The sequence below is a fragment of the Lycium ferocissimum genome, chromosome 12 (genome assembly GCF_029784015.1).
Source record: "Lycium ferocissimum isolate CSIRO_LF1 chromosome 12, AGI_CSIRO_Lferr_CH_V1, whole genome shotgun sequence".
NCBI lineage: Eukaryota > Viridiplantae > Streptophyta > Magnoliopsida > Solanales > Solanaceae > Lycium > Lycium ferocissimum.
This window is the reverse complement of record NC_081353.1, coordinates 26583085-26601342: the sequence shown is the minus strand read 5'-3', so window position 1 is coordinate 26601342 and position 18258 is coordinate 26583085. Positions and strand designations below refer to the sequence as shown.

At 33.7% G+C, this 18258-nt stretch overlaps 2 protein-coding genes across 7 annotated transcripts; one reads left to right on the top strand and one right to left on the bottom strand.

Annotated features, from left to right (window-relative positions):
- Nucleotides 1-2624: 2624 nt before the first annotated feature.
- On the top strand, nucleotides 2625-8354 carry LOC132040288 (probable galactinol--sucrose galactosyltransferase 6). Its single transcript, XM_059430926.1, has 6 exons — nucleotides 2625-2832; nucleotides 3839-4670; nucleotides 4955-5444; nucleotides 6463-6672; nucleotides 6767-6901; nucleotides 7362-8354. The coding sequence occupies exons 1-6, from the start codon at nucleotides 2632-2634 to the stop codon at nucleotides 8050-8052; spliced, it is 2559 nt and encodes an 852-aa protein (XP_059286909.1). The 5' UTR covers nucleotides 2625-2631; the 3' UTR covers nucleotides 8053-8354.
- A 696-nt stretch (nucleotides 8355-9050) lies between these two features.
- On the bottom strand, nucleotides 9051-16348 carry LOC132039910 (uncharacterized). Of its 6 annotated transcripts, XM_059430464.1 has the most exons (10): nucleotides 16287-16325; nucleotides 15718-15777; nucleotides 14961-15211; nucleotides 14072-14156; nucleotides 13823-13949; nucleotides 12973-13086; nucleotides 10867-11065; nucleotides 10736-10781; nucleotides 10006-10081; nucleotides 9051-9539 (listed from the first exon to the last, which is right to left on the bottom strand). In XM_059430464.1, the coding sequence occupies exons 4-10, from the start codon at nucleotides 14126-14128 to the stop codon at nucleotides 9244-9246; spliced, it is 915 nt and encodes a 304-aa protein (XP_059286447.1). In that variant the 5' UTR covers nucleotides 14129-14156; nucleotides 14961-15211; nucleotides 15718-15777; nucleotides 16287-16325; the 3' UTR covers nucleotides 9051-9243. The 6 variants fall into 6 exon arrangements, with proteins under 6 accessions (XP_059286447.1, XP_059286446.1, XP_059286450.1 ...); XM_059430463.1 differs by lacking the exon at nucleotides 14961-15211 and having other exon boundaries at nucleotides 16287-16348; XM_059430467.1 differs by lacking the exon at nucleotides 14961-15211 and having other exon boundaries at nucleotides 15702-15777; nucleotides 16287-16323.
- Nucleotides 16349-18258: the final 1910 nt, after the last annotated feature.

Genomic DNA, 18258 nt, shown 5'->3' with positions numbered 1-18258 from the left:
GAAGGGAGTACTTTATTTGCTCTAATTTATGCGACATATCTGATTCGATACTAAATTAGTAAATTTTAATAAAAATGAAAACTTTTAAAACTTGTAATTTTAAATATGTCATAATATTTGTGTAGTTAGAAGATTTTTAATATTTGTGTATCTTAAACATGTCATAATATTTGAGTGGATAGAATTTTTTTTTTCATTAAAGATAAAATGAAACGTACAGATGAATTATTTTTTAAATTTAGAATGAATCAATAAGAAATAATATTACATAAACTGAAACAAAAAAGTATACAATCTACGGTTGCTATTAATCTATACACTCATTTCATTTTATTTGTTGATCTTCTCTACATTATTAAATTGATTTAAGGGTTTTAAAGTTAAGAATCATTTCAAATAACGATGCCTTCAAACGTGTAACATTTTGTATATGATTGTAAGACTTTTGGAAAAATCAATTTTGCCACTTCTTTAATCTTCATTTTTTGTTTTAAAAATGTTTAAAAGAAGGATAATTAGAGTTTAATGTCTTCTAATTTCTAATTAAGTTTGGCTAATTTTACAGTTTGATTTGGTTTGCAAGTATTATCTTACATTGAAATTTATATAGTCAATTCACGTGTATTTTGCATATATTAAATTGCAAATCTAGGGGACATTGCACTAGATAACTTTTCTACCCCCAATAATTATGATCTGATTTAGTTCTTCATCAGCACCAGCTCATCACTTTGACTCCAATAATTAAGGATATTAAAAACAATAAAATCCCATCTGACATTCCAGGTGTTCATTTAATGATTGTGCTAGTGGCACCCATTCTGTCTAATCACTTCCTTAAACGCAATATTTTTTCTCCATAGTCTAAACTCAAGAATTATTTGAATTATTCAAATCCTTCTCACAATATCCAGTTGTCAATGTTTCAACAATTCCAATTCTTAGTTGCCAAGAAAAATTAGATGCACGTTGCTTCACTTAATCACCTTGTCAATTAATTAATTAACTGCAATAAGTAATTACTACACAGTTTCTACATGATTGATATCTAAAATACGTCTTCTTTCCAAAAAATGGCAATCTTAATTTTGATCTTTCAAAATTTGCTTATCTTGGATTGTTTTTTTGTCAGAAGTTTTTCAAAAAATTTCTTACGAATGATAATAATTTGTGTTTGATTAATCAATTTGAAAAATACTTTTAATAATAATAGATCAACGATTTTTACTTGACCTAGATTCCAAAAGTACTTCGGGAAAAAAATATCTATTTTTTCAGCTTCTAGTAAACAATTTCAACTACTACTAAATTATTCAGGATTATAATATTTCATTTTTTCATTTTTTTCTCACAAGATTGTCATTTTCATATTCAAGTTGGGCACAAGTTGCCGAGCCGGAAAACCTAGGTCCAACGTGGCGGTCTCATCCACCGTCACTTACGTACCCGTTTCCCCCAAACAATTGTATATCTTTTTTTCTTTATTGGTTCATTGCACCTTTAGTACTTTAATTATTGATGACTTTTTATTTTAGTCCTTACAATATTGGAGTAAGCATATTTAACTTTCAATCAACTAAAATATACTCTCTCCATCCCAATTTATATGCTACTCTTTCCTTTTTAATTAGTCTAAAAAAGAATAACACATTTTTATATTTAGTAACAATTTAATTTTAAATACACCTAATGTAATGGTTTACAACCACACAAATACCTATGGCTCATTTTAGACCGCAAGTTTCAAAAGTCTTTATTTTTTTCTTAAAATCCGTGTCAAATCAAACACCCTCATATAAATTGGATGGAGTATATCTTTGGTATCTTTATATAGGAAACATGTGATATGTGGATTATCCCTAAAAGGAAAAAGCATAAATTTTGCCCTTCAACTATGTGAAATTGAACAAATTTATCCTTCATTGATAGTTGTGGTCAAATATGCTCCTGCCGTGACTAAAGCACTCTAAATTGCCCTTATTTTCAAACGATAGAAGCTTAACATCCAGTGATACTACATATCCCACAATTGAGAATTAATTTTTATAAACGGAGAGCAAATTTAAACCTTTAGTATAGTTTCCTTTTCCCTAATTTTGAATTTTAAATTTGTTTATCTCCAAATATGGAGTAACTGTAAAATCATAATACATCAGTAATTGGATGGTTTAGGACTTAATAAATTCACTAAATTTGTGAAGGTTCACAAGTAGAGGAATCAAAAGTGCACATATCAGTTTGTTGAAAGTTAAATGACTTAATTGTTACTCCCTCTGTCCTAATTTATGTGATACATTTTTCTTTTTAATATGTCCGAAAAAGAATGATACATTTTCTTATTTAGCAACAATTTAAATTTAAACTTTATCCGTTACGCTTAGCGATATTATTTATAACCACACAATATCTTTGGCTTATTTTGAACCACAAGATTTAAAAGTATTCTTTTAGTGCACATATCAATTTATTATATATTGGGACTTAATTAATAACAAATTATAAGGACTAAAATTTGAATTCATCTATATTTGAAGGACTAAAAGTGAAAATTTCATATATTTTTTTCTTTTCTTTTTAATAGAAGAAGAAACCAAAGGGAGGCTAGGCTGTGGCAGACCAAAATCACCAATCATGTTTCAATTCATTTCAATTTCTAGCCACCATCATCTTAATCCCATAATCACTATAAATAGCCCAATCCAAAACACAATAATTCCCACGTCTTTCTTTTCCTCAAGAAAATCCCATTTTTCATATTCACTCATTAAACCCATAAATAATAATCCTTTTCGTTTCTCTGTTTCATTACCACCTCCAATTCTTGCTCACAAAGTAAGTCTATTGCCCTTTCTCATTATTTCTCCTTAGCTGTAGTTTTGTTTAATTATTTTGTTTCTTCGTTATAACATGCGGAACGAGAATTTTTAGTTTATGGGTTCTGAATTACAATTCATTTTACTTATTGGGTTTCGAATAAATTATACTGTACACACTAAATGACATAATATAGAATTTGAACTAAAGTTATTCATACGTGGAAAATAAACTGCAAAGACAAATAAAATATGAAGAAACAGGTTTATTTTATTAATAAACAGTGTGCGTATAATTTTGTTTATTCCCTTGGTTCTTTCTCTTCTAATTTTTTCCGGGATTCGAGGGCTATTAGTGACGTGTTTTTATCAACCAAGATGATGTGGACCTCCTTGGATATTTATTTTATGAATCTTTTTGAAGTATTTGATTGTCGAGAAGAGTCCGATCACATCTTGATCTCTTTGTGAATATTCCATGAGTTTATGGAATTTTTGAGATAGATTTGTATTAATGAACTGTAGAGTTAAGCTTTTGATAACTTATAGATCATGGGTTCAAAATCTGATATTGAAGAAAGCTAATCTATCAGATATTGAACATTAAAAATTAAATCTTTTAATGAACTCTTATTATCTAGGTAATAATTAATGTCTTCTTACTTTAGTTCATGATTCTGCTTAGCAATAAATTCATGACTCTGATCTGAAATTATTTGGTTTGGTACAAATAGTTGCATGCCTAATCTTGTAGTTGCATGCCTAATCTTTCTTAATTTAGCATGGTGATAAAGATTGTAATTGGAAAGCAGTTGAATAATCTTCTTATTTTAGCATGGGTATAAAGATTGTAATTTTAAGCCGAGGGTCTATCGGAAGCAACCTTCCTACCTCTGTGAGGTAGGGTAAGGTCCGCGTACATCCTACCCTTCCTAGACCCCACTTGTGAGTTTACGCTGGGTATGTTGTCTTTGTTGATAAAGATTGTAATTTGGGTTTAAATTTTATTTTTTGTTGCTTTTCAGGGAAGTGAAGTTGAATTTGAGAAGGGAGTTGAGGAAGAAGAAGAAAAAGGAGTAGACGCCGCCATGACGATCACTCCAGCGATAAGAATTTCCGACAGGAAACTCATAGTAAAGGACAGAACAATACTAACAAATGTACCTGACAACATAATCACCACCTCAGGCGCAACATCAGGTCCATCGGAGGGCGTATTTCTCGGTGCAGAATTCGATCAAGAGAGCAGTCGCCACGTCACACCACTCGGGAAATTACAGGATGTTAAGTTCTTATCTAGTTTCAGGTTCAAATTATGGTGGATGGCTCAAAAAATGGGTGATAAAGGAAGTGAAATCCCAATGGAAACTCAATTTTTACTTGTCCAAACCAAAGATGAATCATCTCACATCGACGACAACAATGTTGTTTACGCTGTTTTCCTTCCGTTAATTGAAGGTTCATTTCGAGCTGTTCTTCAGGGGAACTCTGAAGACGAACTCGAATTGTGCCTGGAAAGCGGGGATAAGGATACTGTCAGCTCGGCATTTAATCAAACAGTTTATGTGCATGCTGGATGTGATCCGTTTGTTGTTATTACAGAAGCGATAACGGCGGTCAAATTACATCTCAAGACTTTCAGGCAAAGGCACGAGAAGAAACTCCCTAAAATTGTTGATTATTTCGGGTGGTGTACATGGGATGCTTTTTATCAAGAAGTTACTCAAGAAGGAGTCGAAGCTGGTCTCGAAAGTCTCACCGCCGGTGGCGTACCGCCGAAGTTCGTCATCATCGACGATGGCTGGCAGTCAGTCGGTGGTGATCCGGAAGTTGAAAAGCCACTAATGAGACTTACAGGTACTGAAATAGGCTAAAAAGCGGGTCATAACCTAATCGCCCAATTCTTAGGCAGCTTCAATTTCTTTGTTTGTTCTTTTATAATCTTTTAATACTTAATAATTTTGTTCCTTATTATGGTTATATATAACATATAAGATAAAAAATTATCTTTTTGACAAGATTTCGCACACATATTAGTTCAATTTTTTATGGGCTGAGCTAATAAATGGCGGGTCAATAACCAGCCCAAACTTGGACGAGTCATGTTTTCTTGAGCTAATTTTTGCCACCACTACTTACAGGAATCAAGGAAAACGAAAAGTTTCAGAATAGTGAAGATCCTACGGTGGGGATTAAGAACATTGTGAACATAGCTAAGGAGAAATACGGGTTGAATTATGTGTATGTATGGCACGCGATAACGGGTTATTGGGGTGGGGTCCGACCCGGAGTGTACGGGTCGGTTATGAAGTATCCGGAGATTACAAAAGGGGTGATGGAGAATGAACCGGGTTGGAAAACGGATGCGATCGCGGTTCAAGGTTTGGGTTTGGTTAACCCGAAAACTGCTTATAAGTTTTATAATGAAATGCATAGTTATTTGGCATCAGCCGGGGTAGATGGATTAAAGGTGGATGTGCAGTGTATATTGGAGACCCTAGGGGGTGGTTTAGGGGGTCGGGTTGAGCTCACTAAACAGTATCATCAAGCTCTCGATGCTTCCGTTGCTAGGAATTTCCCCGATAATGGTTGCATCGCTTGCATGAGCCACAGTACCGATGCACTTTACTGGTATGTTCACTTTCTATTTTGGTTCTATTTTTGATCTTTTTATTCTAATTCATGGTTAGATCTAGTTTACCATTCTTAGGTGTTTTTAAGTTTAAATTATTTTGTTTATGTCCCCTCCAAGAAGAAAAAAAAAGGAAACTTTTCTTGATGATGTAATTCAAATCTTATAAGCTGAAATTTAGTTATTGATAAGTTATTCATTTGATGTCGGCATGATCTGTATTTCTCATGTTATCCACTTATTTTTTTTGGTAGTTTCTTGAAAATTTTGAGATTTTTGTTGATTTTGGAAAGTAAAGGCATGAGTATTAATTAGAATATGTAAAGATCTGATTTTCAGATTATTGTTTTGGTCTTCAACAAAGTGAATTGTATTACCATCTAAGTGTTCCTTATTTTGTTAAAGTTCGTATTTTTTTTTTTTTTTCATAAGAATGATCATTCTTTGGTTACTAGCATACAAACTAGTGTAAGTGTAAACTCATAGTACTGTATTATATTCATGTTGGTTCTGGTTGGCCTGATATGCCAAATGAAAATACTTTAGATGCCGTGGTTTCATCCAAAAAGTGGCTGGAATTGCTTATAAAATTAGTTTTTTTGGGCAAGTTAACATAGGGGTGGCCAAGATATTTTCTGCATTGATAATATCAGTAAGAGTCATAGCCCATGTGTGTCTTTTTAATTTTTCAATGTCATATACAGTCAGACCTCTCTGTAACAGTCATCCTCCATAACAATATTTCACTATAAGTCCATTTTTTTTTGACCGATTTTCATGTTATGTTAATTATATGTTCTCTATAATAGCATTTCGCCATAGCAACCAAAATATATTCAGATAAACGACGCTATTATAGAGACGTTTGACTGTATGTGAGTCATGTGATAGTAGAGTCTAAGAACTTTATAACATTTAGTGTGAAACTACTCTACATATTTTGTAACTTGTTTTAATATTTTAATTTTGAACTATACTGAATTTGTTGTTGTGTTTGAATCATTTTCAATGAAACAGCTCAAAGCAGACAGCAGTTGTAAGAGCATCAGATGACTTTTTTCCAAGAGATCCAGCCTCACACACAATTCACATTGCTTGTGTGGCATACAACAGTGTGTTCCTTGGAGAAATTATGCAGCCTGATTGGGACATGTTCCACTCCGTTCATCCCGTGGCCGAGTATCATGCCTCAGCCAGGGCGTTGAGTGGTGGACCTGTCTATGTTAGGTAAGAAATTTATGTCTGACGAGTTTTGTAATGACAAATTATTATGTGGTGATTTGTGACAAGTTGCTAATTTTTGTTATTTTCTGAATGGCAGTGATGCACCCGGCAAGCACAACTTTGATGTCCTGAGGAAGCTTGTTCTCCCAGATGGTACAATTCTTCGTGCTCGTTTGCCTGGTCGACCTACAAAGGATTCCCTTTTCAATGATCCTTCTCGTGATGGTGTTAGGTATGCGTTTCATTTTGACCATTAATGTTATTTCTTGAATGTTCAGCTTAGGCGGTCCTCAATTTTGTAGCTTTTGAGCTAGAAGGTTGGTTAGTTCCAGGGGCGGAGCGAGCGTGTCAGCTATGGTTTTGGCAAACCCAGTAGCTTTGGGTCAAACCTTGTATTTTGTCTTAAAAATTCATTGAATATGTGCTATTAATTTGGAACCCAATAACTTAAAAAGATTAGGATCCAGAACCCATAAGGTTCAAATCCTGTCTCTGCCTCTGGTTAGTTCAGAATGGGAAAAGTAAGGATATTGAAGGTAGAAAACGGAATTGTAGTGTCTTTTAACAAAAAATGTGTAGTTTAGACTCTCTTCTACTTCCCCTTTTTTATGACTATGGTAAGATTCTGGGTGGAAATGGGAAGTGAACTATTTTAATGAGAATTGTGTCTAACATGCATAATGATGTTTCAGCCTTTTGAAGATATGGAACATGAACAAATACACTGGTGTTCTTGGAGTATACAACTGCCAAGGTGCAGCGTGGAGCACAATTGAGAGGAAGACCACGTTCCACAAAACTAACTCAGAGGCAATAACAGGCTATATCAGGGGCCGTGATGTTCATTTCATATCTGAAGCTTCCATGGACCCCAACTGGAGCGGAGACTGTGTTCTTTACTCTCATGGAAGCTCTGAACTTGTCGTTCTGCCTCACAATGCAGCAATGCCCGTATCTTTTAAGATCCTTGAGCATGAGACATACACTGTCACACCTATTAAGGTCTTGGCACCTGGTTTCAGTTTTGCACCACTGGGGCTCATTGACATGTACAATGCCGGTGGGGCAGTTGAGGGACTAAAATACGAGTTGAAGGCAGGCGCAGAATTATCTGAACTCGACAGTGGATATCAAGGCGAAGGAAATCTTGTGGCGGATGATAGAATCGAAAACCTGAGCACTGAAGCAGTTGCAGTAGTATCGATGGAAGTAAAGGGGTGTGGTCGATTTGGTGTTTACTCATCTGTCAAGCCGAGGAAGTGCAGTGTGGGTGGAGATATGGTTGATTTTGCCTATGACTCAGAGTCCGGTTTGTTAACTTTGAATCTTGATGATATGCCTCCAGCTGATCAGAAAGTGCATATTATTGAAGTTGAAGTATAGATATGAGGAAGACATTGTTTAGCTAGATATTAAGAAGGGCATTATTTGGGGACTCAAAAGTGGGATTGGGGCTTAGATTTATAGTAATTTCCCTTACTAGATTATGATCCCTAGTATCTGTCCCCACTGATTTGTATTACCATTGAATAGTTTAGCTCCATTTGCTTTTCATTCAATGAAAGGCATGGCAGAAGCTGATGATCAAGAGAAAGGAGAGAAATATCTATGTAGTTCTATGTGGTGATGTCCATTTCTGATGGAATATGGATATCCTTCAATAATGTGATGATTATGTTTGACCATTGCAGTCATTCCATTCCATTCCTTTTTTTTTTTTTTGGGGATTAGTGTGGGAGTGGATTTTCGCACACCTCGACTATTTTATCGGGTACTTATTATTTCTCACCAGCGAAGGTACCGCTTAACTCTGTCTACCAAATTTAAGTTGATGAAAATAAATCACGTTACATTTTATTTATTTCTGTTGGGATAACAAAGGCTTCATTCTTTCAAACTCTTTTTTCCAGTCAGAAGCAGTTAAACGATATCAAATGATGATTAACTAATACAATTAGAAATTAGACCTCTTGCTTAGCAAAATGACACCACTTAGCTCAAATCACTAGGAGGGATCTCTAATATTAAATAAACTCCAGAGGGACTTAAGATATTAATCAGATACAACTCTAATATGGAAACCTTGTCCAAACCAAGAGAGTAGAGCTTTCATTAAAGAAAGCTTTTGCTCTCTCATCAACCTTAATAACAGTTTATAAAGTTCTTCTCTCTCCACTTATTTCCTGGTTTAGAGACTTCTTGAAGTTACCTCACGAAATCTTTGGCATCCAAAAGAGAGAAAGAAACCGCCTTTTTCTAAATGAGTTCAAGGTTTATGTATTGATGATGCACAAATATTAGCACACAACCAACTTTTGGACCAAACTGAAGTGCAACAACTGAACCAGTGAAGGGAAGAAAAAGAAAAAAAAAAAAAAAAAAAAAGAAACAAAAATTTTCATCTGTCTACCATTTCTGGAGCATGCTTAATGTACAAGACAGTCTACTAGAAGCTGCAAGCTCTTTCATAGTTAGCTGCGAACATCATTTACAAGCATACTTATAATTTAGCGATAAACCTTCTAAAACTTTGACCAATTTCTAAATACAAACTAGTTTTATACAAGTTCTCCCCTATTCGTCGAAGTCAAAATCGTTCTGCTCAGACAATAACGCTTCTTCTAGTTCCTTACTGAAGTCGTCATTGCCATCCTGCTCTTCAGCTACTTCTTGTTGGGAGGACTTTTCCTGCTCTTCTGGCACAGTATTAAGTGAGTCTTTGACAGGCTGAGGACGAATGCCTGTTTGTTGAAAAAATAATTCCTTCTGAGCTTTCCAGTCATCAGTAGTCTTCTCGAACACGTCTCCTATCAATGTCCGGTTTTCTGTTATGTGCTTTATACTTTCTACATCCACCATGTCACCAGCCCCTTAAAAGAAACAAGAAAAACAAGTGAAATGATGTCCTCATCGACTTTATTGAAGGGAAAGTTAAACTTTTGGATGCAGAAGAGACTTGTGGAATTTAATGTGTCCAAAATTTTTTTTTTTTTTTTTTGACAAGTGGAATTTAATGTGTCCAATTGCTTGACAATCATGAAAACTAGAAGCTCATCGAGGTACCTTTAATACTAAATATGCCTGAACACATAATAGTGGTGATAACTTATAGAAAATGACCAAAATAGGTACCTTTAATACTAAATATGCCTCAACACATAATAGTGCTGATAACACATAGAAAATGACCATAATATATTTCTGTTAAAAGCTAAAGAAGCTCATCGAGGTACATTTAATACTATGTATCTTTTGCTTAACACATAATAGTGCAGAGAACATATAGAAAATGACCAAAATATATTATCAATTAAAAGTTTAAGCTCATTGAGGTACCTTTAATGGCTAGATCTTTGGCCCTTGCATATTCTTCTGACTTTTGCTTGAGCAAATCCGCCTCAAGCTCCGACCCCTACGACAAAAATGGGAGGTTAAGTCACAACAGACCTAATAAAATGATTTGCATCACTAAAGCAACCTCCCACCAAAATACTGATCAACTCCAACATTCAAATATTCCAATTAGCGGAAAGAATGAACCATATGTCCAACTAACCAATAACAAGGTGTTTGATTTTTGCACTATTTACAACTAAAAACCTGCATTGCTTTTGTCCTCTCCCAAACAGGCAATTAGAAAGGAAAAAGAATCATAAATAACACTTAACATGCGATATTGAAAATACTTGCAATATTAATTTTATAAAAACACAGCAACACCAACATAAACACAGAAAAAATTAACCTATTCCAGCAAACAATCTGGATCATAGTTTGGATGGAAGCACTTCCAACAAATTCTTTTTTGAAACTGAGAAAAAAATTAGTTGCTGTAACTAATAATTTTAAATTTGATGATGTTGTCACCTGATTATTTTATTGCAATCAATAGAAGTACAGGTCTACTATATATTTCCATTAAAATGGTGCTTCAGTTCAACAAATCCTTGTATCCCACATTAATCCATGAGACTGTACGCAAAAGCAAATAGCTGGAAGCATATTCAAGAAATGAAAGTTGAAAAAGTCCCCTTTTTATTTATGAAGACAAAGTCTACAAACATACCATATCCAAGTGGGTGAAGTGCTCGATTCGGCTATTTGCAAATAACCTAGATCATCCAAGGAAACAAGGTGAGGGGACGTTTAGAGAAGACTGAAACAACAAACTGTAGCGAGAAAGTATCAGTAACATACTTTTTGCATGCTATTCGGACACTTGCATTTTGTACTTCTGTCAGTTCATCTAATCTCTCCGCTGCAGAGGCTTCATTCACATCCACAAATCCAAAAAGAAACATGTTCCTATCTAACATACGTTTAACTAGAGCTGGGACTACTTTAACATCTTCGGCCTTTGCCTCAACAAGAAGGCTCCTAAGATTCTTTAACTCTCCTGTCAAATGGAATAAAAGAAATATCGTCAAATTACAGCAATATAAATGTATCAAAAGCAGGCTTTATACCAGGGACAGGCTGGCTAAATGGGGACTAAATGTAGACCCACTATGCCCTCTTTGCAGTCAGGTAAATGAAAGTGTTAACCATTTATTTTTTCAATGTGAGATTGCAAGTGACATCTGGACAAGAATGTTGCATTGACAAGGCATAACCAGGCAAGCAATGACATGGGAGGCTGAATTGCAATGGGCAGTAACACATTACAATGGCAGGAATGCTAAGGCTGAGGTGTATAGGATGGTACTGGGCTGTTGCATTTATGGAATTTGGCTGGAGAGGAACTTAAGAGTATTTCAGAGCCAGCAGAGGAGTAATGATGTGTTGGTGAGATTACTAGTGCAGGAGGTCATGTTTAGAGGGGCTGTTAAGCCTAAATTAGCTAGTGTATTCCAAAACATGAATTTCTATCATTAAGTGTTGCTTAGTATGCTGTTGCTAGTAAGGCTGAAGGATGGGACTATGTCCATTCTCAGCACTTTTTTCTGTTTTGTAAAGACCACTTGGTAATGAAATGAAAATTTAGTTACCAAAAAAAAAAAAAAAGTATCAAAAGCAAGTCACCATTACACAATAAACTAAACTGGTAACTCAACACTAGCAAAATGGGTAAACAAACACTAGCCAAAGTAGAAGTTTCAAACCTCCACATACCAATATAAACGGAATCCAGAGAAATTAATCAGAAAGTATAAATCCTGACGTGGAACCCAGAGAAGCAAAAAGAAAAATTCGTACTAATATAGCATTATCATTGGGGCTTCATTATTGATCAGCTGATTAAGAAGGTCGCACTGCAAGATAAAAGTAGATGGGCTAGGCACCCACAGAAACACAATTTTTTTTATATCCTTATACATCTACAACTCAAGGAATTGTATAGAATGTCGTAATTCATTTATCACAAGGGTGTGCTGCATATCACACACTGAATTATGGTGTACTAGTCTAGAAGTGTCAATTAACGTATATTGTATTTGCAGATGATAGTTGAGACCTTAACTGTTCATTAGGGTATTTCTGAAGCTGAAGATGCAGATGCAATGACTTCTCCAGAATATAGAATTGCCAAAAGTTAATTTGAGAAATTAGAGAGAGAGAAGGAGATCATTCAGCATCCAAGGAACATTTCGTAAGAAGTCCTACTGAGTTTTGTTCTTTAAATGAAACACAACTTGTCCTTCATATGATAGTCAAACTACCACTAAAGAGCTTTTTTTGCGAAATTATAGCATAAGCTGTGTACTGTGATTGGTGTTCTAAGTAACACCAACTTATTCATCACCCATATTTTCATTTTTCATCGACTATCCAAGAATTCCTTGATTTTGTGCTTCAACTATTACTGCTAAGAAAACTGAATATTGTATTGACCCACCTGTGGTTTCAATTATGCAGGTTAATGTCCTCTAAGATAGACCAAGAAAAGGTTTAACATCAGCCAAAGCAGCATTGTGGACACCTAATACTAGTCCAAATCCATTCACATAACCTGCAAAATAACAAAACTTGATAGTACAATTACATGTCTGGAGAACTCTCCTAAAGCAACCTACGTAAAGTACGAGTCATGAAGCTATGAATCAAAATCCTCACTCTTCACTTTACCATTGTTCTAAAAGATGATATAAGGAAAATAAATGTAGATTTTACTTCAAATGGGTTTATTTATTTATTTATTAAGATTTGATTGAAATGTTAACCGTCTCATCTCCTTAGACCAGAATTGCACCACAAAGAGAGAATCGTCACATAGGCAGCACAGTTACATGATATATCTTTTTTTTGAGACTGGTAAAATGCACAGTTACATGATATATCATGTTAAAAAGGTTGTATTTATACCCAGAGATATATAAATCTTGAAAGGAGGCTTGAATGGCTGTGTCTCATAAAGGCAATATAGGCAATATAGGCCACCCAGTCGACTCAATAGAGAATGAGTAGACACCATGTAACCTGCAACATATTACATTTGGTTAAACTACTGCAAGAAAATATCAGTCCAGATGAAAATCTTACTGTATGACTGCTCCTCTCACTGAAACTTTAAGAGAAAAACAAAGCTTTTCTTAAGAGTGCCATAACTTTACACTTATTTTTAAAAGAGGGAAAGAATGTTAGCATAAATTGAAATTGACTTGGAAAAATCTTTTAAGATATATATCTCCAAATTTCTCTTAAGTTTTGTGATATGGCTATTAGTCCGTGTTCTCCACATTCTTACTCATTGACCAATAGACCAAGTAAAATTCGGTTAAAGTAGCACATGAAATGCATCATATTAGCAATCATATAAATTTACAACCATTTATATTTGAAAAACGAAACCACATATATCAAATAAATTAATGATGTTCCCTTGAACATGAAGTTGATTTGAGTTCTATTTAGGAGAAAAAGGCATAGGCATTACAAACCTATTGGTACTTCAATGCTGTAACATTTTCCAATAGTCCTGTAATACCATGCACCTCATGACGGTCACATTTCACATCAAAGGTAGAGAAGATTATATATCTGGGTGGTCGTACTTTCTCTTTCCTTTTGTTTGGGGTGAAGTAGATGATTGCTAATACGTTATACATTTTAGTATGCCACAGTAATCAGAATCATTCTCTCCAGATGAAACTAAAAATATGTTGCATTAGGCAAAACTAACAGAAAGTCTAAAATAGAAAATATTTAAACATACCAGTGCAGTAGGCATAGAGTGATTGTATAAAGCATGCCTGATCTTTAGACGGACTAGCCTCGAAAATATAGGAGAACTTTTTAGAAACCCACACTCTCTTCATTTCTGCAAAAGTAGGAGATCCACCCTAGAAATCACCATATTACCAGTACGAACAATCATGAAAAGTGCAAGATACATAAACAGAGATTGGATATCTACAATACACTTAAACAGAAGAAACAACAAGCATAAATAAGTAAATAGTACCTTGGCAAACTCATTTATAAGCTCATCAATGTCTAATTTGAATGGTTTAAGGTCCATGTTTCTAATCTAGACTTCTCTTTATGGCCTACAAGAAGAAAATTTCTTGATTAGGCTGGTGGAAAGAACATAAGGAACTATAAATGCAATATCATTACAGTTAGAACAGACGTTGACTAAGAACATACAGTAAAACCCATAACAGACCTTTGTTCGCTAAGTTTGAGTAGTTCCATTGCTAAAGTAAATCAACATATTTGCAGGTTCATAAAGCAATAGCCTAATACGAAGAATTTTTTTTATAGAAAATCATATATCTTATTTGAAACATATTTGTGGATAATTACTTGTTAAATACAATGGTTGGTTCTTTCAAGAAATAATCAGCTACAACCCAACTTTTCAAGTAACAGCAAATTTATTCCAGTAACGGTAGCCATATCAAGTAGCGGTAAAGACATCTCAAATAATGGTAAGAATATCTCGAGTAACAGTTCGATACAGATCACCAATATGACGCAAAGGACTTGTGCCAAAATACCAAATGTGTCACTACGAGCAATTCATCGACTTCTTCAACTATCTATCATCACAAAAAGAATCTAAGCATTATCTTTGCGAACTTCCAATATAATCAATTCATTGTAACCGACCCTTGTGGTTCATGTCTGACCCTCACTCAAACAAATCATTAATCTACCAATTACAACCCATGCGTATCATTTAATTCATTCGATTCATGAAAAACTCCATAGATTCTCTTAATTTTCCTAACCCTAGTATCAACTATTAATCTCATCCCAACTCTTTTAAAACAATTCATAATTTAGTTTACCCATAGCATGTAAAATTCAAATCTATAAACTTTGGATCAGAAGAAAAAAAAAGATACATTGAGATCTTCATTTGTTTTCTCCCAATTTTCTCCTTGCAATTTCCCAAGTTCACTTTTGATAATTTAAGGAAATTGTTGGCAGTAATGCCAAAATCTTCCTCCAAATCCTTTATGTCCCCGTTAGATGGGTCTCGGCCCATCTATTTCTCTTGTTTTTTTGCTAATGACTTAAATTTCCTTCCTTAATGTGAAGTATTACATACACTAACTACATAAAACACTAAATCTTTCGCCATCCAAACGCAGACCTATAAAAATTAGCCCTTTAGAACGACAACTTCCGTAATTATTGAGCTCATATACCATAAGAAAGCAATCAAAGTCCAACAACAATGCCTTTTCTGATTCTAAAATTTTGACGTCATTAGCAGATAACTGAAATATCAGCAAGCAACAAAAAACTACAACAACAATACCTTATATGGAGTTTTTTTAATGACTTAAATTTCCTTCCTTAATATGGAGTATTACATACATCCTCTATGTAAAACTCTTAGGGGTCGTTCGGTTATACATGTATTAAATCCTGTATAATTTATACTGTACCATGTTTGATAGCATTCTTTTGCTATGTATAAATTGGAACACATTAATATGATGTTCAGTTTGCAATTTAGAAAAATCTCTATATTATTTTATGCGGGATATAAGATGGAATAACTAATACATGAATAACTAAATCTCGCATAAAATAATACATAAATTCCCTCAAAAAACTAATCTCTGTGTTACTAATACCTTATATTACTCGTACCTGCATAACTCTAACCAGCAACCAAACGACCCCCTAATTTTTCGCCATCCAAACGTTAACCTACAAAAATTAGTCCTTTAGAACCACAACTTCCCTAATAATTGAGCAAATATACAATCAAAGTCCAACCAACAATTATTATTCTGATTATAAATTTTTGATATCATTAGCAGATAACTGAAATATCAAAAAGCAACAAAGAAATATTTGATTCTTGAATATGTAGTATAATTTGCAGCATACAGATTGCAAAACTAGAATTAGGGAATTAAAAAAAAATGAAACCAAAAGAAATTAAATAATTTTTTTAGCTACAGAAGATAAAGAACTTTCACTTACACGACCAAAAAAAAAAAAAAAAAAAGAGATGAAAATTTTCAAAAATATGCAGCTTTTGAAAATTATTACACCCCAATATACAATATAATACAACATTATACTGCTGAAAATTTAAGCCTAACATATAATTTGTCAACTATATTTTTCGGTATTTATGTATCAACTCAATTTTTTTTGCAATTAAATTCGTAAACTATAGAGTAAATTACTAAAGTTAAGAGATTAATTACCTCTTAATGCCAGAATCCAAAAGTTTCAGAAATACAAATTTGGATGAATGAGTTTTGGTGTTTGAAAGCTGTGAACAAGTCTTGCTCGCTTTATATTTGGCACTTCTTTAAGCCAAAATTGTCCCTTTAAATATTATTTTAGCTACTGTTAGCTGTTTGCGAAAAGTTTTGTTTTTATCCTAAAATCTTATTTTAAAAAAATGAGGTGTTTAGCTAAGGTTTTGAGAGAAAATAAATACATTTTTTCCCGAAGCACTTTTTCTAAAAGCAATTTTGAGAAAAAATACATTTGAAGACTTTTTAAAAGTGTGGCTAAACACTTCTTTAATAAAAAAGTATTTTTAAATTAATTCCACAAACACAAACTACTTCTCCCCAAAAATACTTTTTAAAAAGCACTTTCAAATAAACACTTTTAAAATAAGTGATTTTGAAGGCAATAAAATGTTTATATGAGTAACAAAAGAGAAAAAAGAAAACTATCACTTAAAGGATGATAAAACAAGGGAAACTTATGTAAATGTACTCTTCGAACGTCTAGTTTACGAAACATGATCGAAGTATAAACTTTTGTACACTTTGGCAAAGATATATGTTGTGTATAGATATGTATAGTATATGTATGTTTAGTATAAAGTATATACTACCTACACTGCGTACAGATTTTATTAACTAGATAGCCGAATAGTATTTAGCTGTAATTTTCCCATAAAAAAGAACCTCATTATGGAAGAAGAGCGAACAATTCAAACAAACATCGAAAGTAAAGGAGATGTGCTGAATGAACACCACGAGAAGTAGTACTCGATTTTTGTGAACTTTTTTCTTTATTATCCTGCGCTCATATTTGAAAATAATTTACCTATTTATAACCGCATAAAATACATGTGACTCATTTAATACCACAAGTTTAAAAATCTTATCTACTTTCTTAAACTCCGTGTCAAGTAAAAAAAAAAACCATAAAAGACGTACCAGCTGTGATTATAATTGAAAGAAAGAAAAGTTGCTGCAATTGTGATTTTGTGAGTAACAGTTGGATTTAATAATTGGGATTGGAATATGAATTAACTAGTTCTTGCTTCACGAATTGTGATTTAGAGCTCCAATCATAGCGGCTTAAGAAAGGCATAATCGGAAGTTGCCTTTATACTCAAATATTTGTCATGTTTCCTCTTTTAAAAAAGTCAATTTGACAAATTTTGGGAATTAAATTAAATTAAAATTTAGATATTCAAAATCTATATGACAAATATTATAAGTTGTAATTCTTCTTATATTAATATAATGAAAAAATATATCTTAAAATGTTGATTAAAATTCATATAATTTAACTCTCAAGAAGCGAAATGTGACAAATATTTTGAGACGGAGGGAGTACATAGTTTCCTTCTCACGAAAAACTTCTTTGAACCTTTCATTCAATCCCATATGCTAAAGGTAATGTATGTCCTGGAAAAAAAAGTGCAATTTGAGTGGAAGCCAGAAATTCTCTTGCTTTTGCTTGCTATGTACTGTTTGGTCAAATTCGTGACTCCATACTTATTCGTGTCATTGTTTGCAAGGACCAAATCCGAGGACAATTTTTTTTAAAAGGAGAGAATGATGAGATACTAGGGGTTTATCGTGAAATTGAAAGGGGGGGGGGGGGGGGGCGGGTCGCACGATTGCCCCATTTATCTTAGGGTGGTATTTAATTTTTGCCCCTTAAATTGCTGATCTTAAATTTTTGCCCTTCGGCACTTTAAGTAATAAAGAGGTGACAAAAAATATTCCTGACATTCTGGGTTCGAACCTCAGCAGAGTAACAAAAAAAAATTCGCAAGGCAACATTTCATAGTAAACTATGTCCAATTGGGCACAGTTACATAGAAAATATGTCTTTTTTCGGCATAATTCTGTAGAAATTAAGTTATACTACATAACTATGCCTTTGCAGCATAGTTTCTATGTAACTACATAGAAACCAAGC